The 21,507-nt window shown below is 38.1% G+C and overlaps 1 protein-coding gene across 5 annotated transcripts in view; it reads right to left on the bottom strand.

Annotated features, from left to right (window-relative positions):
- The window catches only part of ARHGAP28 (Rho GTPase activating protein 28), a 187,059-nt gene that overhangs the window by 63,613 nt on the left and 101,939 nt on the right, over window positions 1-21,507 (bottom strand). For all 5 annotated transcript variants that reach the window (XM_081801586.1, XM_081801587.1, XM_031035434.2 and 2 more), the window contains exon 3: window positions 12,147-12,364. In XM_081801586.1, the coding sequence (XP_081657712.1) occupies window positions 12,147-12,364 (218 nt within the window). The remainder of the gene's footprint in view (window positions 1-12,146; window positions 12,365-21,507) is intronic.

Here is a 21,507-nt window from a genome sequence, read left to right as displayed (position 1 = left end):
CACATTCTGCATGGAGCACTGGGTGTTATGCACAAACAATGAATCATGGAACACTTCATCTAGAACTAATGATGTAATGTATGGGGATTAACATAAGAATAAAAAAATAAATAAAAAAAAAAAAAGAGAAGGTAACATATGAGTCTTAACAGAGGAAAGTCTCTCACGGTAAATTTTCTGCTGCCATGAGTCCAAGTGGAGGCAGATGTCAGTAAACCCATGTCCTTCCATGTGTCTACTCCGGGTGCATCACTTCAGTAAGAGGACCCAGGCCTTATGCCAAGTGGTATAGATCATGGCATGAGATTCATCTCACACACAAAAAAAACCTTCTACTGAGATCATGTCATTAGCAGTTATGAACTCAGATTAGCACTCTTTGAATCTTTGAACTAAAACAGACAAGGTGGGCTCTAATGAAATGTGTTTACCTCCTGCGCTAGATAGTGCACTTTTCCCCACTTACTGTTATACATATAAGATGCTACAGTGCTGCCTCCCATAAAATATTTACATAGAGAAAAAAACTGAAATGTCAAAGTATTTCTTATATTGAGAATTAAATCAATATTGAAAGATACATGGAGAGTAGCATAAGACTTTCCATTACGTGTTCAGCAGAAAGAACAAAAGTTTAGCTGATGACGTCCCCAACATCTTGACTTCTGGCTGGGCTGGAACTGCAGCTGTGGTTTTGTTGCTGTACGTGCAGACAAGCCACGTAATTACTTGTGGATTTAACTAGTTAATTATTCATTCCTGAGTTTAAGAGTCTCTGTTTCCTTCTTTCTTACAAGGCAAGTAGGCATTTTGCTCAAGTTTTCCTGACTGCCTTGAAATACTTTTCCTAGCCTCCTTACTCTTAAGTCCCCTTGCTTCATCTTACCAGTTGACCATTTCTGCAAGGAATGGCTGATATCCCTTCTTCATCCAGGGTCACATCCAAAAGAGGAGCTGGGATACAATAAAAATCATCTGGCTATTGAGAAAAATTAAAGTGCATGTTTATTCAAGGCATGTTCTCTGCAGGGTAATTGTGCATTCAATTATCTGTTCTGCACATACGTGTACATTGACACAGACTTGTGGAGAGATCCATAGATCTGACTGCTGTGCACCAATCACTGCCATGTAGCCATTCATCCGCCAATACTGAGAGCCCACTACATTCAGGGCATGGTGACAGACACTGGTCTCTCTGGAGAATACTGTTAACTATTTACCCCAAACCCAATCACCAGTCTTCCTTAAAAGAATCCTAATTTTTTTTTTCCTCAGGGACTTTTGTGTCCAACTAAAAAAAACGATTTCTTAGGCTCTCTTGCAGCTAAGGATGATCACATACATTTCTGCGCAATGAAAGGTAACTGGAACTCTACAGAGTAAGATTTCTAAGAAACTAAGGTCAGAAAGATAGAGTAAGCTGGTACAAGTTCCAGGAATGGCCAGGAACGGCCACGAACATGAATATAGTGCTAGGGGTGGCTCAGCCAACTTATAAGCAAAAGGATGAAGGCTGCATTTGAATGACAAAATAGAAAGACAGAAGGTAGATGGATCCATGCTGAAGCAAAGGAACACCTACCTTCACCTTCTTCCTAAAGAGAGAGAAAAAAAATCCAAATTTGTATAACTCATGATTTCGTGGATTTTCTGTTACATGCACTGAAATGTGTATATAGGTAATACAATCTTGCTGTTGTTTTTTTTAAATATTTTTTTTATTATGTTATGTGAGTCACCATACAGTACATCATTAGTTTTTGATGTAGTGTTCCATGATTCATTGTTTGTGTATAATCACGTTTTTTAAAGATTTTTTTTTTTTATTTGACAGAGAGAGACAGCAAGAGAGGGAACACAAGCAGGCGGAGCAGCAGAGGGAGAAGCAGGCTTCCCACTGAGCAGGGAGCCCAATGTGGGACTCGATCCCAGGACCCCAGGATCATGACATGAGCGGAAGGCAGATGCTTAACGACTGAGCCACCCAGGCACCCCATAATCATGTTTTTTAAAAGAGGGTACATGAGGGGCTCCTGGGTGGCTCAGTCAGTTGAGCATCCAACTCTTGATTTTGGCTCAGGTCATGATCTCAGGGGCATGAGATCAAGCCCCACGTTGGCTTCTGCACTGGGCTTGGAGTCTGCTTAAGATTCTCTCTCTCTCGGGTTGCTGGCGGAGAGGTTATGGGGGGGGGATGGGAGGGAGAAGGGATAACTGGGTGAGGGGCACTGAGGAGGGCACTTGATGTAATGAGCACTGGGTATTATATGCAACTGATGTATCACCACATTTTACCTATGAAACTAATAAAAAAAAATTCTCTCCCTCTCTCTCTGCCCCTCCCTCCCCTGCTAGTACAAGCACGTGCATTCTCTAATTAATTAATTAATTAATTCAGGGTGCATGACTACATTTATGCAGTTAGTTATGCTGGTCCCATCTTTGACTACTTATTTATCAATTATGAAATTGGAAATAAGACTGACTATTTTGCTCAATTAAATGTGTTACTGAAAGAAACATTTGATTCACATCTTCTAAATATTAGAAACAAATATATTTGGGCACTGAAATTCTGCTCATGATGAATAATACTGAAGACTTTGTATTATGTATCCAGAGGTTGATTTAGTATTTGTGATTTAGTGTATAATAGCTCTACTAACACAAGGGTTAAATATTCTATTCCTTTATGGCTAGGATTCCACTGAAAATTATATTTATTGGATATTTAACTAAATCATAAAATTTTATTTGGGCCTATAGACGCAGTCATTTTTTACCTTGCTTGTCCATATTTTCTAAGTTTCTAGTAAAGATTATGTACTATTTTTATAATAATAAGGAAAAACAGTTTTTGGAAGAAACAAATAAATACTACTGAAGAATCAGCATAGGAAAATTGGATCAAGATAGCAAAATGCACATACCACTTTCTCCTCCCTCCGCAAATCACTCAAAGTGTCAAAAGAGATACCTTTTTCAAAGAGTAGATTTAGAAATCACTAAACATTTCCATTAACAGAACAGAAATTGTTGGATATTCCTGGAAGATTAAAAGCAAGCAAATAAATAAATAAATAAATAAATAAAAGCAAGCAAGAATGGTTTGATAAGGGCAGAGGAAAACCTCAACCTGAAAAAAGATACAAAGAAAAATGTGTAGAAGATAAATGCTGATCTAGAAAAAGCACATATCCAGCACGAGAATAAAAGCAATAATAAGGCATCCCCAATTCAGAAGACAATGGCCAAAGTAACCTAAGAATGTTTTTCCTGAACAAAGAGGCCAGGAAACCATCCCTTCCTCTAACACTGAACAGCAGGCAGCAGCTCAATGAGATTCCAGAATAAAACCCAGCAAGTGCCCTCTTGGTGACAAAATGAGTGCCTGCCTTGGGGTCAGGAGGAGTTTGTCCTGGTGTAGTGGTCCTGGACAGAAAATAAAATCGTGGGGCACCTGGGTGGCTTAGTCGTTAAGCGTCTCACCTTCAGCTCAGGTCATGATCCCAGGGTCCTGAGATCAAGACCCACATCGGGCTCCCTGCTCCGCGGGAAGCCTGCATCTCCCTCTCCCACCACCCCCCCGACCCATTTGTGTTCCCTCTCTCGCTGTGTCAACTAAATTTAAAAAATCTTTAAAAAAGAAAAGAAAAGAAAATTGCCCTTCGTTGGAGGCTTCTAAAAGAATATAGACAGAAGTATAAAAAGGGAAGTTAGGTTTGCCTGAAAAGCAAATAAATTACAATTCTTTAGGATTATCATTACTTTGGAATTGATACCATATTCGTTTGTCTTAAAGTGAAGTGTGACAGCTGACACACTTTACCACTCACACAGGCCCAGACCACATCCACTATGAGAGTTTTGGCGAGAAACTAAGTCTACATAACTGCAAAGAAATATACAGTCTTTACCTATATTCATCAATCAATCAATCAACCTAGTCCTCCATTAATAAACAGGAATCAACACCCAAAGATCAAAATGAACTGAACAGTAATGTAATGATGCCAAAAATAAACATAGGACCCTAAAGAAAATAGTAATTCAAGGAAAAGAAGACCACCTTGGAATTTAAGGTTTAATTTAGTACCTTCAGGAGTGTGAAAAAAGAGCAGATCGCTAAGATACAGAGGAAGTCAGGGGAAAGGAGAGGCTTCAGGAAATTAACAATGTGACTGTTAAATTTCTTAAAATTAGGGCGCCTGGTGGCTCAGTTGGTTAAGCGTCTGCCTTCGTCTCAGATCATGATCCCAGGGTCCTAGGATCGAGTCCTGTATCGGGCTCCCTGCTCAATGGGGAGCCTGCTTCTCCCTCTCCTCCCTGCTCTCATTCTCTCTCTCTCTCAAATAAATAAATAAAATCTTTAAAATTTTTTCTTAAAATTAACGAAAGGCTGAAATATCAATGCCTCCATGACCAAATTATTGTTATAAAAAAAAAAGAAGTTGAAGGGATTGGCAAGAATGCAGAACAAACATGCACACAAATAAAGTTTGGAAAACAAGAGAACATTTAAGAGACACTGAGATTCAATCCAAATAATGCAACAGTCATCTAACAGGAGTTCCAGAAGGAGATGAAGAAAAAGAAGGGAGTAAGTACTGGTTTTAAATGTTAGAAGACAATATATAGAACTAAAGAATGACTGAGCACTCATACTGAAAGAACTCACATAGCAGGGACTAGGATGGAGGTTGTAAAAAGGTAAAATTGGTAAAAATGCAAGGTTCCAACAATAAACATAAGGTTCAAAAGGCTTCCACATTGGCATATGAAGGAATGAGGTCAGTAGAGATACTGTGCCTCCCCACAGCCAACAGTGCACAAGAGAAGACAATGGACAAGTATCTCCAAAATTCTGGAGGAAAATTATTCCAACCATGGGATTCAATGTGCAAAAAAATTAAGAAAAGACTAACATAATCTACCTCTCTTTTAAATTAATGAATTTATATCTTCACTAGGTAAGTACACTGGATCAGATTCATATGTTTAAGATTAATGCAAACTTACCTCATGAAACTCATGATGTTAAATCTTCATTAAGAAAGGGAAATGGAAACTTTAGAGTGATGGTTCTATTATTCTATGTAAATGATGACAAAGAAAGAAATAAAGAGTAGGAGATGATGGAGGATGGGGGAGACAGAGAAACACACACACACACACACACACAGAAGGAAGGAGGAAGTGAAGAAGGACAGAGGCAAACAAAGAGACAGACCAGGACAGACAGGTACTTTGGGCAAGAGAAGGAGGGAGAGAGGAATTGGTATTTATGCTGTCAAATTCAGATAGGAAACTTAAAGTTTAGGTATGTTTTTAAGAAACTTCCAAGTCCACTTGCAGAAACAGATGCTGAATTTTTTAGGAAGAAAATCTGTGAAGATGTTTATCAGGCCTGATACATGGTATATATACCATTTATTTTACTAAATTTAAATTCAATTAACTAACATATAGCATATCATTAGTTTCAGATATAGAGTTAAATATTACATCAGTTGCATATAACACCCAGTGCTCATCACATCACAACCATCACCCAGTTGCCCCATCTCCCTGTCCACCTCCCCTCCACCAACCCTCAGTCTGTTCCCTATAGTTAAGAGGCTCTCATGTTTTTTTCCCCTCTGATGACTTCCCATTCAGTTTTCCCACCCTTCCCCTATGATCCTCTATGCTGTTTCTTATATTCCACATGTGAGCGAAACCATATAATTGTCTTTCTCTGATTGACTTCTTTCACTCAGCATACCATCCACGTCGATGTAAATGGTTAAGTATTCATCCTGTCTGATGGCTGAGTAATATTCCATTGTATATATATACCACATCTTCTTTATCCATTCATCTGTCAATGGACATCTTGGCTCTTTCCACAGTTTGGCTATTGTGGACAATGCTGTTATAAACATTGGGGTGCAGGTGCCCCTTCAGATCACTACATTTATATATTTGGAGTAAATACCTAGTAGTGCAATTGCTGAGTCATATGGTAGCTTTATTTTTTAACTTCTTGATGAACCTCCATACTGTTTTCCAGAGTGGCTACACCAGCTTGCATTACCACCAACAGTGTAAGAGGGTTCCCCTTTCTCCACATCCTCGCCAACATTTGTTATTTCCTGACTTACTAATTTTAGCCATTCTGACTGGTGTGAGGTGGTATTCGTTGTGGTTTTGATTTGTATTTCCCTGATGCCAAGTGATGTGGAGCATTCTTTCATGTGTCTGTGGGCCATTTGGATGTCTTCTTTCCAGAAATGTCTGTTCATGTCTTCTGCCCAATTCTTGATTGGATTATTTGTTCTTTGGGTGTTGAGTCTGTTAAGTTCCTTATAGATCTTGGGATACTAGCCCTTTATCTGATATGTCATTTGCAAATATCTTCTCCCATTCCATAGGTTGCCTTTTAGTTTTGTCAACTGCTTCCTTTGCTGTGCAGAAGCTTTTTATCTTGATGAAGTCCCAATAGTTCATTTTTGCTTTTGTTTCCCTTGCCTTTGGAAATGGGTCTTACAAGAAGTTGCCGTGGCTGAGGTCAAGGAGGTAGCTGCCTGTGTTCTCCTCTAGGATTTTGATGGACTCCTGTCTCACATTTAGGTCTTTCATCCATTTTGAGTCTATTTTTATGTACGGTGTAAGAAAATGGTCCAGTTTCATTCTTCTGCATGTGGCTGTCCAATTTATCCAAGACCATTTGTTGAAGAGACTGTCTTTTTTCCATTGGATATTCTTTCCTGCTTTGTCAAAGATTAGTTGACCATAGAGGTGAGTGTCCTTTTCTTGGTTCTCTATTCTGTTCCATTATCTATGTGTCTGTTTTTGTGCCAGTACCATACTGTCTTGATGATTACAGCTTTGTAATAGAGCTTGAAGTCTGGCACTTGCCACAGGTTTTCTATTTCTTCCTATTTCAGTTTTGGTAGTTTAAATGTTTCTAGGAATACATCCATTTCTTCCAAAAAGAGACAGAGAAAGAGAGAACAAGCAGGCAGAGGGAGAGGGAAAAGCAGGCTCCCCACTGAGCAGAGAGCCAGATGTGGGGCTCGTTCTCAGGACCCTGGGATCATGACCTGAGCTGAAGGCAGTGCTTAACTGACTGAGCCACCCAGGCGCCCCCAAACTTTCTTTTGTGTCCATTAGCATGATAAATGGTTCTCCACTCCCTCACTTTCAATCTGGAGGTGCCTTTGGGTCTAAAATGAGTCTCTTATAGACAGTATATTAATGGGTCTTCCTATTTTATCCAATCTGATACCCTTTCAGAGGTTTTCATTGGCGCATTTAGCCCATTTACATTCAGAGTAACTACTGACAGATACGGATTCAGTGCCATTTTATTACCTGTAAAGTCCCTGTTTCTGTAGACTCTGGTTCTTTTGGTCTGTTACTTTTGGACTCACTCTTTGCTTACAGGATCCCCTTTAATATTCCTTGCAGGGCTGGTTTAAGAGCTTACAAATTCTTTTGGTTGCTGGTTTTTGTATTTTTTAAGATTTTATTTATTTATTTGACAGAGAGAGAGCATGCACAAGCAGGGGGAGTGGCAGGCAGAGGGGGAGGGAGAAGCAGACTCCCCACTCCCCAGAGCAAGGAGCCTGATGCGGGGCTCGATCCCAGGACCCTGGGATCATGACCTTAGCCAAAGGCAAATGCTTAACTGACTGAGCCACCCAGGTGCCCTTTTTTAGTTTCTATTTGTCCTGGAAGCTCTTTATTTTTCCTTCCATTCTGAATGACATCTTTGCTGGATTCTTGCCTGCATGTTTTTTTAAATTTAGTACCCTGAATATATCATGCCAGCCCTTTCTGGCCTGCCTAGTCTCTGTGGATAGTCTGCTGCCTTTCTAATGTTCCTACCCTTGTACGTTAAGGACCTCTTGTCTCGAGCTGCTTTCAGGATTTTCTCTTTATCTCTGAAATTTGCAAGCTTCACTATTATATATGTCGGGGTATTGACCTATTATTGATTTTGAGGGGGGATTCTCTGTGCCTCTTGGACTTGAATACCTTGAATAATCTTCCCAAGATTAGGGAAGTTCTCAGCTATGATTTGCTCAAATATACCTTCTGTCCTCCCCTTTCTTCTTCCTCTGTGACCCCAATAATTCTAATACTGTTTTGCTTTATGGTATCACTAATTTCTCGAAGCCTCCCCTCATGGTCCGTTAGTTGTTTTTCTCTCTTTTCCTCAGCTTCCTTCCTTTCCATCATTTTGTTTTCTATGTCACTGACTCTCTCATCTGCCTCAGTTACCCTAGCTATTAAAACATCCATTTCAGAGTGCATCTCAGTTAAAGCATTTTTAATATTGGCCTGATTAGATTTTATTTCTGCACTAAGAGATTCTCTAGTGTCTTTTATGTTTTTTTCAAGCCTAGCTAGTAACTTTATAATTGTTATTCTGAATTCTGGGTCTGACATTTTCTTATATCCGTATCGATTAGATTTGTGGCAGAGAGTATTACCTCTGGTTCTTCCTTCTGTTGTGAATTTCTCCTTCTAGTCATTTTGTCCAGAGAAGAACAGATGAACAAGAGAACAAAATAAAAAATATCAACCATGATCCCAGTGAAATACATACTAGAGGAATCTGAAGAGGTCAGAAACCAAAGAAGAAAAGAAAAAAAAGGGAAAAAAGAGTGAATATTATCTCACAGGTGGACAAAACAGGATAATCCACTTGATCCTGGGTGTATTTTGGTCTGTTTGTTAGAAGATACTAAATCCCAAAATTATAAAAAAATACATGTATATATATATACACACACACACACAAAAATAAAACTGAATACAGTGAAATGAAGCCAAAAATGAAGAATAATATAAATGTAAAAATGAAAATTAAAAAAAGCCTTAAAAACAGAGTTGATGAAATAAGAAACTAGCTGAAAAGGAAAAAAAAAGAAAAATTTACAATGAAATACAAAAGACTCATGAGAAAAAAACCTCAAATTCTATATACTATTTTCCCTTATCACAGGAGTTTTTCAGTTCTGTGTGATCCATAAACTTAGTGTTTGCCTGACGTTCCTGCTGGACTTCTGAGGGGAGGGCCTGTTGCACTGATTCTCAGGTGTCTTTGCCTGGGCGGAGTTGTACCACCCCTTGCCAGGCAGCCGGTGCAGTGTAAGCTGCTTCGGGTTGCTCTATGTGGCTTTTGTTCCCCGAAGGCTTTTTGCACTGCTTTAGAGGATGACAAAAAAGTAAAAATGGCAGTGTGCTGATTTGCTGAACGATCACAGCCCCCACTTTTCAGTGCACCCTCAGGGACAAGCGGTCAATCCCTTTTGTGTGCAATAAACTGTGCAGACTCCTGTGGTGCATACCCAAACAAATCCTCCTGGGGTGGGGTCTCATCATGGCCCCCCTGCTCGCTGGGCCCCCGCTTGGGGAGCAGTTGCCTGACCCTGTGAGAACCCCCGCCACTCCTCCCAGGGGAAGGAGCAGAGTGTTGGAGTGGTTGTCACTTACTGGACCTCTGCTTAGAGAGCAGTCGCAGGATTGTGCCGTGGTTCCTGGTTTATAGCAATGCCTAGCTTGAGATCCCACTCCCAGGCTCGCTGATTGTAGCCGGCTTCCCGGCTCCAATACTTGGGGAACTCTGCCACACTCAGGCACCCCCATTCTTTCTGTGACCCTGGGGATCCTGAGACCACACTGTCCCACCTAAGATTCTGCCCTGCTTCACCACCTGAGCACTTTTCAGGCACTGGAGCAGACTTCTAAGAGTTCTGATTTTGAACTCTGCAGCTATATCACTTTCTAGTAGCTGGCTTACAGAGGATCCCTCCCCACCATGGTTTATCTTCTGATATATCCCCTCAGATTCACATCTTTGCACCTCCTACCTTACAAAAAGTGGTTGCTTTTCTATTTGTATAATTTCAGCAATTCTTTACTTAGATATCAGGTTGAATTCACAGGGGTTCAGAATGATTTGATAGATAATCTAGCTGAATTCCTGGGACCAGATGAAACGAGGGTCCCCCACTTTTCCACCATCTTCCCTAGAAAGCCCTACCATATTTTTTTTAAAGGCTAGCTTTATGTGGCTTTTTATATTTTGATGAAGAACAATCTGAATTCTGAACACGCATATACAATGCCAGGCTTTCACTGATTCCAGATGCTGCACTTCTCAGTATAGCTCAAGATCTCTACTCCCTGGAATATATGGACTTCCCTTCACCCACAACCACTCTCCCTGCTACACACCCATTTTCTATTCACTCTGGAACGGGGCTTCAGCAGCAAGAGTGGAAGGGAGAAGAGGAAGATGGGCAGGAGAAAAAGTGCCCAGGGCCATTCCCCTTGCCCACCACAAATGTGGTCCTTTCTCTGCCTTTGCTGGAGTTAAACCCAGTTTCCTACACCTGCATGTTATGGAAAAGTAAGACACCCTTCATTTATTTTTACACTTAAAGGCCCAATGAAAAGTGCCCACTTTATATTTCCCTTGAGACCCTTGAGGGTCTAAGTAAAAGAGGGAGGAACGCTGTTTCTATGTGACTAGAAGTCCAAAGTATTAGGAAACCTAGAGATGCATTGTACGCACCTTCTTGAGTACCTGCAGGATTCAGAGAAGCTATAGATACTCTACTATTTTGCAGTTTGCTAGGGAAGAGCAAAAATCTTAGTCCGAAGTAGCGGGAAACAGAAATGGAAAGGAAGCATATAGACCAAGTTCTTAGGAATCTCTTGAAACGATCTGGGAGATAAATGTGAAATGACCAAGGGAATTTAAACCAGCATGGTAAACCTGTTCTTTGATAGGCATCTTGGCCAGGACTCACATGGCTGAAGTCCTTGCCTCAAGTTGTGGGTATCACTTTTACTCAACTACAGCTATAGAAAATCCTGCCTTCCACAAAGATACAGGTTTCTACTAGGATGAAAGTTGAAACAGCACAGAACTAAAAATGCACTGCCTCAGGTACATAATTTTGTACAACGGAAGGTTCTAGAACTGTACTGCTCAATACATTAGCTACAAGCCATATGTGGCAATTTAGATTTAAATCAATTAAGATTAAATAAAATTAAAAATTCAGTTCCTTATTCACACTAGCTACATATTGGACACACACTAGCTGTCCCTTTGGACAGCACAAAATCATTTCCATCACTAGAAAGCTCTAAAGGACAGTGCTATTTTAGGGCATTATTAGCACAAATGCAAAGGTTAACTTGGAAATATGAGCTACTCTGGCAACTGTGTGATTAATATATCTAAGAGAAGACATGACTTACAGATAACCTAAAGTAACTCAAATTGGAGGGTGCCTTCAACCAAGCCTGCTACCCAATATCCTTGAAGTTTTGATTTATGTCATTATTGATATCACATTAAACAGATAAGAAATGTAAATCAGAGTGATTAACTAACTTGCCCCAGATAGTTGTATCTGTAACTACAGCAGAATATCAAGTTTCTTTTTTTCTATATATCCCCAAAGTTCCAAGAACCCTATCTGCATAGAACCTAATATAGGATCTTGCACAGAGAATGTATCCAGTAATATTGGTTGCATCACTGATGCAATTACTGATTTCAATTATTTCAATGATGCAATGAGTGAAGGAATAAATGAGTAGAGCCAGTAGTAAAACAGAGCAATAGGAGAACATGACTAGGAGCCTCAGAAGTAAAATTGTGGTCACTGAATTGCTAAGGGTGAGCTGGAATTTCAACCAGCAATTTCTCGGAAAACATGTGATGCCTTCCTTATGGTTTTCTGAATCATTCTCTTGCCCACTTAATTAATGCTGGTATCTTTCACTTTGGACCCACTTCTCTGGGAGTCCTTTGCCTATCTACAGAATTTCCACCCAGTGCTAGATTTAAGTGAAGTCTCTGTGTATCCCAGCCATAAAGATTTGCTCCATTACCAAATAAGTTATTCTCAACTCAACAAAGAAGGGAATAAATTTAGCGTTGAGGGAAACTGCTACAGGGGGGATACGGAATGACCACTTAAGTTTCAAATTTGTAAAATTTTGCACTCTGCTGTCTGCTTTAGTTTTCTCTAGAAGAGACAGGATGACCAGCTTTTTCTATTATTTTCTTCATGTTCCCCCGCCCCCCGCCCCTAATCAAGTCAAAATTTTGAGCCATGATTATTACTTACAGGAGATTCGCTGACTCCAAAGATGTCTCTGACATCCCGAACAGATTGCTTGTTCTTTTTTCTCATGGTTTGGGTGTAAGTATTATATCTCTTTTTCACTGCAGCTGCTTGGGTTCGAGTCAGCGTAGAGAGCAAGGCTTTGCCATCCTCCTCTTCATCACCCGAGATCAGGGTTGATAAACCCACGTCTTGCAACCACTCTGCTTCAAGTTCTCCCTCTGAAAATAACATTACCAAGAAAAGGTTAGAACATTCTACATTTGATTAGATGACGTGTATATCTACAGGCCTGCGCTTATCAGTGAATAGGAATTGTCAATAAACACTATATTAAGGCCATCTTGGACGCTGAAGGCATGTTAAGTGAAATAAATCAGACAGACAAAGACAAATACCATATGATCTCACTTCTATGTGAAATCTTAAAACAAAACAAAAACCGCAAGTTCACAGATACAGAGAACAGACAGGTGATTGCCAGAGGTAGGAGGTAGGTGAAATAGGTGAAGGGAGCAAAAGTACAAGCTTCCAGTTATAAAATAAGTAAGTCATGGGGATATACTGTATAGCATGATGATAATAATAGTTAATAATACTGTATTGCAGTATTAGAAAGTTGCTAAGGAATAAATCTTAAACACTGTCATCACAAGGAAAAAAATCTGTAACTATGGTGATAGATATAAACCAGACTTAATTGTGGTGATCACTTTGCAACGTATACAAATATCAAATCATTATGTTGTACACCTGAAACTAATATGTCATATGTCAGTTATACCTGAATTTAAAAAAAAGAGACCATCCTTTTTCCCAGAGTAATTGTGGGAAAGGCCTATGGGAATGAATGAAAAATTCGTATGATATTTTTTTAAGGATTTATTTATTTATTTGAGAGAGAGAGAGCATGCGTGTACATGCGAGTGGGAGGAGGGGCAGATGGAGAAGGAGAGAGAGAAGCAGGCTCCACTCGCACTCGGAGCCTGACACAGGGCTTGATCCCATGACCCTGAGTTCACAACCTGAGCCAAAATCAAGAGTCACACACTTAACTGACTGAGCTACCCAGGTGCCCTATATGATATTTTTTAAATAAGTCAAATTTTAAAGTGTTTTCTAGGAGAGTAAGGTTAATTGGAAAATTTAGTAAGGTAATTTTCTTCACCAGAGTTAAATATAAGCCATATCTGGACTTCCAATCTCAAACAATGATAAAATATGAATATTTAAACTAAAACTATAATAGAAAAAGAGTGGCTTAGTGGTACAGGAAAGGGTTTTTTAATCACTCAAATGCTGGTTTAAATCCCAATGCAACCACTTACTAGGTGAATGGCTTTGGAAAGTTTTTAGATATCTCTAGGCTTCTGTCCTGTTAGCAAAATGGAGGTAATAATAAGATGTATCAGGTGACTATGAGGATTGTTTTATCAATTTATTCATGAGAGATGGCAAAGAATCTGGAACAGAGGATGAATTCAATAGACATTCATTCTCTTACTTTTCTCTGTAAGTTTGAACATTAGGTAATCTTTCCTTTTTTTTCAGAAGGCAATTAAAAAACTTGAAATTCATTATAATGAGGGTTAATTGCTATTATAAATTAGATGTGCAGAAATAATTTTAAAAATTCAGAATAACAACATCATGTAACAGAAAATTCACTACACATACATTTCTGGGAACTATGCTAAACAGGCATTACCTGAATGTGATTTATTTAAAAAGCAGATTAGACTAATTTATAAATAGCCTGTCAAGTCATTAGTCTAAGACTCTTGGACTCTGCTTACATTATCACATCACTGGTATATGAACAAAGCCTTCTAAATGTACTTTACACGTTCAATTTCTTAGCTAGGCAATCTTTTCTTTACCATCTTGTTTCTATTATTCATTTCCTTTATAAGCTACCCCTTTAACAGAAAATGCAAAGGTAAACATAAGCTTACTAGCCTTAATCTAAAATAATAAACCTTTTAAATTAGTGAGCTGTGACTCTGAAATCTTCCTTTACTTAAGCCTTAGGTAAGATTTTCATTTTTAAGACAAAATTTACAAATATAGTTTAATATTAAAGTCTTAAAAATTGGAATTTTTCCTCCCTCCACCTCTGTAAACAGTAAAGAGTAGAAGGAAGGAGTAATTGGAGTTAACATATGCTAGGGGTGAGGAGGGTCTAAATCCTTGCACTCGGACTACAGAAATCTGTAGAATATATATTCTCCATAGGAAGGAAATTTCTTAGAGATCAGTGTTACTCCTGTAGCATTGCTAAAGTATGGAAATTGCAACCCCGTGTTCATCACTCCAGTTGCCAAATATGTATCTTCCACATAGAACACTCTTGGATTTCAGCTCCATATATCCAACTACCTACTCAACATCTACTTGACTCTATCAATCATATATCAAACTCAACATGTTCAAACCTGAACACATATTCTTCATTCCCAACTCTAGGCCTCTTTCAGTATTCCACATTTCAGTAAATGAAACCCACCATCCATCTATCTAATTAGCAATGAAACTTAGGAAACATTACTGTCATCTCCCTCTTTTACACATCAAAACCAGTATCACCAAATCCTTTTGATATTAATTTCTTTTTATTTCTCAAAAATTTCCCACTTTATTTATCTCTTCCACTCTGACCCTGGTCCAAGTTACCATCATGATTCACCTGAACTGCTGCAGGAGCCTCCCAGCTGTTCCTCCCATTGGACTCCCCTTCCAATCCATTCTCCATATCGTAACTAAATTAGACCTTTCCAAATGCAAGTGTAAGCTCTTTTCTAAAATAATGCCACAGTTCTTCCTTGCTCTTGGGATTAGGAATAAAACCCTTAACACAGTCCACAAGACATGAAGCTGCTGACTTTCCTGTCCACAGCTCGTTACCATGCTCTTTTCACTCTCTTCTCTCTAGCAGTACTGGCTTACATTTGTTCCTCAAAAGCTCCATGCAGGGCGCCTGGGTGGCTCAGTTGGTTAAGCGACTGCCTTCGGCTCAGGTGATGATCCTGGAGTCCCGGGATCGAGTCCCGCATCGGGCTACCTGCTCGGCAGGGAGTCTGCTTCTCCCTCTCCTGCTCTCCCCTCTTGTGCTCTCTCTCTCACTCTCTCTCTCAAATAAATAAATAAAATCTTTAAAAAAAAAAAAAAAAGCTCCATGCAATATTTTGTTACAAGGCCTTTGGACATGCCAATCGTTCTATTTGGTCCCCTAATTATCGGCCATTCAATCTTTCAGATCTTAGTTTATTCATTTCTCCCTCAATGACGTCTTCTTTTGTTTTTTTTTCCTGAACCCTTCAGTCAAGGTCAGGTCCTACTATTACCCATCCTAATCCTGCTGTGTGTGTTTTTCCTTCAAATAATTTTCTCCCCAATATACATCTAGTTATATCATTTCATTAATTATTTTCTTTCCTCCTAGATTATAAACTCCATTAGAGCAGGAAACATTTCTGCCTTTGTTTATAACTCTAACACCAACATCTTACAATGCCTGCACAGAGTAGGTACAAGTATTTGTGAATTAATTAATTCTCAGTTGAAATATATAATTATTCTAAGTCAGAAAATGATGAATGAAAAACATCAACTTTCAAAAATAACTGTAGCTATCATACATACTATTCTGTGCTGAAAATCCACCAGGTTTATAGCTTTGTTAGAGAAAGCTATCAAAAAAGGGAATAAAATCTTCCAGTAAAGGTAGAGTAGCTTGTATAGAAATAAAAATTCTGTGTACAACAATTATGAACTCTGTACTAAGTACATAAAATAACTATTTGAGGGTAATGGAGAAGAACCAAGGGTAGGCAGGAACTGAAAAATAATTAAATTTTGATTCAAGAAAATGTACTATGTGAGATTTACATCTACACAACTTTTCGACTGAGGTCATTTTCCAATCCCTACACTATACAGAGTGTGTAGAACACAAACAGAAAATCATAGTCTTACTTATTTCAAGAGTCAGAGGATGGAGTATGGGATTACTAGGATATCTGGAAAATGAGGAGCATATTCCTGTTAGAAGGGGAGCTCCAAAATCTGTGCATAAACTCTCATCAAATCCTTGACTAAACATTAAATCAAAAAGGTGTATTTGAAACTCCAGGCATCCTATTGAAAAATAGCAGCCAAAAGGCTAAAATAAATAGCCAGGCTGCATAGAGCAGAAAAGATGGTATATAACCAAGTTAACTGCTAGAACTGAAATTAACTCCCTTTACAGGAAGATAATGGGATACAGTCTCTGAAACATATCAATGTTATAATATTACATTATCAAAGATGTTTCAATAGCTAGGATATAAGAAAAACAAAAAAAATGGACTAATTTGGCAAGAGAAAAGGTCATCAACAGAAAGTGACTCAGATGATTCTGATATTGGACAAGGACTTTTAGGAAAGATTCTCATGAATGAATAGAGAATTTCAGGAAAGAAATGAAAAATATAAAAAAGAAACTAAAAGAACTAAAACCTAAATTATAGAACTAAAATTAAAATATATTAAGTAAAAAACTTGCTGGAAGGGCTTAACAGTGTATTAGAGACTTTAAAAGAAAGGGCTGATAAACTTGAAGATTACATCAATAGAAATTATCCAATCTGAAAGACAGAAGAGTACTTTAAAATATTTAAAACAGAGCCCAAGTGATCTATTGGAAATGTTAAGTATTGTAATATATATATAGTTTGACTTTCAGAGAAGACAGACAGTGGTATAGAAAAAAAGTATTTGAAGAAATAATGTCCAAAAGTTTTCAAACTTTGTTGAAAAACCAGCTAGCTTAACTAATAATACCAAGTAGGTCACATACAAAAGAAACTGCACTTAAGCACCTAAAAGACAACCTGCTGAAAACCAAAGAGAGAGAAAATTTGAAAGCAGTCAAAGACAACAGATTACATCAGGGGAAGAACAATATGAAAGCAATGACTCCTTATTAGAAACAGTAGAGGTCAGAACACAGTACGATGACATTCAGAACATCCTGAATGAAAATAAAAACCTGTCAACCAATAATTATATGTCTAGCAAAAATACCCTTCAAGAACGAAGGTAAAATAGTCATTATCACACGAATTAAAGCTAACAAGTTTATTGCCAGCAAACTTGCTCTGTAATATATGCTAAAGGAAGCGCTTTAGGCTAAAGGGAAAAGACATCAAATGGAGACTGGATATATAAAAAAGAAGTAGTGTAAATAAAAATGCAGATACTGACTTCTTTAAAGGACATATGACTACTTCCTCTTCCCCCGAAATTAAGTCTTAAAGCCTAAATCCATAGAGCACAGCAAGGCAGGTGTTTATGCAGAGGAGCAGGGTGGACTGGCATGCTGGAACCCAAGTGGGATGAGCAGGGCAAGCATGAAAAAGAGAGGAAACTGGTAATACATGGAGGGGCTGATCAAATAAATATATATGTTTAAGATAATGGAAGTCAGTTTTCTTCTAAGAAGGGAGTCACAAATACAGAAAGGGAAGAGCAGAATTAACCTAGTGGTATTAGATTGGAATTGAAGATATAAATATGAACTCATGTATTTCAATGTCTTTATTTATAGAACTATAGATATAAATGTTTATGTATGTACATATACATTACATTGTATATACAAGTATACACTGTTATACTTGTACATGTACGTATGTGAGTATGCACACATATATGCATATGTACACCTATATATAGGCACACATATACACATATATTCCCTAGCTGTTTCCCATATCAAATATGGAACACTTTCAACATCAAAATAAATGATGATGAAAGATGACCCACTAACAAATAACACACTAAATAAACCAGGAGCCCATTCTGATATAAAGAAATAATTTGATAGCTTGACATAGAATGGGATATTTACAGAGTTTCAAAGAACTTTCCACAAAAATATGTATTGATCACAAAGATGAAAGGAGTAACTTTTACATGGAGAAATCCTGGGAATAATAGGGGTTGGTAAATGATTACTCTCAAATGATCAAATTGTTCCAAATTTTAAAAAGTTATTTAAATTGTATTCGCAATTTTTCTGTAAGTTTTAAATTATTTCACAATAAAAATTACATAAGTCCATATAAATAATGTTGTATTGATAGTGGTGTAACATGTGTAGATGTTATATATTTGACAACATTACAAAGTGCTGTACAGGAAGGAAAATGGAATTATACTGCTGCAAAATCCTTACATTTTATATGAAAAAGTGCAATATTTATTCTAAGTAGACTGTGATAAATTAGAGGTAAATATTATAATACCTGAGCAGTCACTAAAAAAAAAAAAAATCAAAGCAGTATACCTAAAATGCATACAGAAGAAACTACAAAGAAACATGAAAGAGACAAAGACAGAGTAAAAGGATGGAAAATGATATACCACACACACAGTGACCTTAAGAAAGCCAGAGTGAGGGTCACCTGGGTGGTTCAGTCAGTTAAGCATCTGCCTTCAACTCAGGTCATAATCCCGGGGTCCTGGAACCCACCCTGAGTTGGGTTCCCTGCTCAGCAGGAATCTACTTCTCCCTCTCCCTCTCCACCCCCCTCCCCTGCTGGTGCTCTCTCTCTCTCTCTCAAATAAATAAATAAAATCTTTAAAAAAAGAGGGGTGCCTAGGTGCTCAGTCATTAAGTGTCTGCCTTCAGCTCAGGTCACAATCCCAGGGTCCTAGGATTGAGCCCCGCATCAGGCTCTCTGCTCCGATGAGAGCCTGCTTCTCCCTCTACTACTCCCCCTGCTTGTGCTCTCTCTCTGTGTCAAATAAATAAAACCTTAAAAAAAAAAAAAAAGCCAGAGTAACTATATAATTAGACAAAGAGGACTTTAAAACAAGAAGTATTATTAGAAATATATTAAGGAGGGTCAGTTCAAATGGGCCAATTCAACAAAGAGGAACAGTAATCATAAATGTATATGCCACCTAATAACAGAGTTTTAAAATATGAGGCAAAAAAACGACAGAATCAGAGGGGAAAACAGACAAATACACAATCCAAGTTGGAGATTTTAACAACCTTCTCTCAGTAATTGATAGAAAAATTAGGCAAAAATTAATAAGAGTACAACAGATTTGATCAAATGTACCAACCACCTAAATCTAGCGGGCATTTACAAAACACCACACTACCCAACAATGATAGAACATGTACATGGAACTTTGGCCAAGACAGACCATATGCTGAGCCATAAAATAAGTCTAAATAAATGTCGAAAGTTGAAACTTACAAACTGCTACCTAATCATAACACAATTAATTTAGAAACCAATAACAAATCTTAAAACAAAACATTAAAACATTTAAAACGGAATGATAATGAAAATACAACATATCAGAATTTGTGGGATGGAGTGAAGCAGTGTAGTTCATATTCAAAAAGATAAAAGATGTAAAGTCAATGGTCAAGGTTTCCATCTTAAGATAGAAAAATCAAGCAACTTAAACGCAAAAATCACGGACAGAAGCAAATACAGCAAGGCTATGAGCCGTCACCACGTCTATTCAGCTTGTACTTGAGGCCCTACCAGAACAATAAGGCAAGATAAAGAAATAAAAGCATAAAAATCAGAATAAAATAAGTACAACTGCCTCTGTTCACAAGTAATTTCTTTATGTAGAAAATCCTAAGAAATCTAGCAAATATTAGAAAATGAATTTAGAAACGTAATGAAATATGAGACAAAAACCAACCGTATTTCTATATACCAGCTGCAAACAACTGAAAAATGATAACAAGAGAAATACCCAATTAAAAGACCCCATTAAGGATATGAATACACAAGCCACAGATAGTGAGAAAATATTAATCAGTATATTAATTTGATAAAAGAGTTGTATACAGAATAAAGAATTCATACAAGTCCATAATAAAAAGACAATTTTTTTAAATTTTTTTTTTTTAAGATTTTATTTATTTGAGAGAGAGAGAATGAGAGACAGAGAGCATGAGAGGGAGGAGGGTCAGAGGGAGAAGCAGACTCCCTGCTGAGCAGGAAGCCCAATGTGGGACTCGATCCCGGGACTCCAGGATCATGACCTAAGCCGAAGGTAGTCACTTAAACAACTGAGCCACCCAGGAGCCCCTAAAAGACAATTTTTAAAATAGTCAAGGGGCACCTGGGTGGCTCAGGTGGTTAAGTGTCCAACTCCTGATTTTGGCTTAGGTCATGATCTCAGGATCCTGAGATCCAGCCATTAGTTGGGCTCTGTGCTCAGTGGGAAGTCTGCTTGAGATTCTCTCTCTCTCTTTCCCTCTCCCTTTGCCCCTCCTCCAACTCACACTCTCTCTCTAAAATAAATAAATAAATTTTTAAAATAATAAAAAATAAAAAGAGTTAAAAGAGTTCACAAAGCAAGTTATATGAATGGACAGTTAAGCACAGGAAAAAATGTTCAACATCATTAGTCATCGGTGAAATGTAACGACAGCCACTATGAAATACCTCCACATATCCACTAGAATCATTCACATTAACAAGTCTAATATCATCAAATATTGCAAGTATGTGAAACAACAGATTTGTCTGTCAGATACTGGTGGAGGGAGTGTAAAATGGTACAATTCCTTTGGAAAAAAGCTGGCAGTTTCTTCTGTAGTTTAGCATATTCTATGAAAAAAATATATATATCGAAGAGAAATAAAAACGTATCTCCAGACTTTCACAAGATTGTTCACAGAAGCCTTATTCATAATAGCCCAAACTGCAAACAACCTTCAAGTCCATTAACAGTTAAATGGATAAACAAATTGTGGCATATTCACACAATGGAATTCTGCTATTACAGGTTGAACTGGGCCCCCCAAGAACATAGAGTGAAGTCTTAACCACCAATACCTATGAATGTAACCTTATCTCGAAACAAGGTTTTAGCAGAGGTAATTAAGATGTAAACTGAGATGAGGTCATAGTGGAGTAGAGTGGGCCTTTAATCCAACATAAGGGGTGTCTTTATAAAAAGAGGAGGAGAAAGACAAAAATATAGGGAGTAGGCTCTGGGACTATAGAGGCAGAGAATGGCATGTGTTGTCTACAGGTCAAGGAACAGCAAAAATTGCGGGCAACACCAGAAGCTAAGGCAAAAGCTAAAGAGAAGCGCAGAGAACAGATTGTGCCCCACATCTTCAGAGAGGTTGCTGACACCTTGACTTCTAGTCTCAACTGTGAGAAAATAAATTTCTGCTATCTTAAGCCACTGGGTTTTGGGGTACTTCGTTACAGCAGCCTTAGTAAACTAATACAAACTACCCAATAATAAAAGGAGAGAAACTACTGAAATACCAGATGAATCCCCAAAATACTATGTTCAGTGAAAGAAGCTAAGCCCAGAACTA

The sequence above is a fragment of the Leptonychotes weddellii genome, chromosome 13, assembly GCF_054177405.1.
Source record: "Leptonychotes weddellii isolate Sample4059 chromosome 13, ASM5417740v2, whole genome shotgun sequence".
NCBI lineage: Eukaryota > Metazoa > Chordata > Mammalia > Carnivora > Phocidae > Leptonychotes > Leptonychotes weddellii.
The sequence above is the reverse complement of the archived record's forward strand: the minus strand, read 5'-3'. Positions and strand labels throughout refer to the sequence as shown.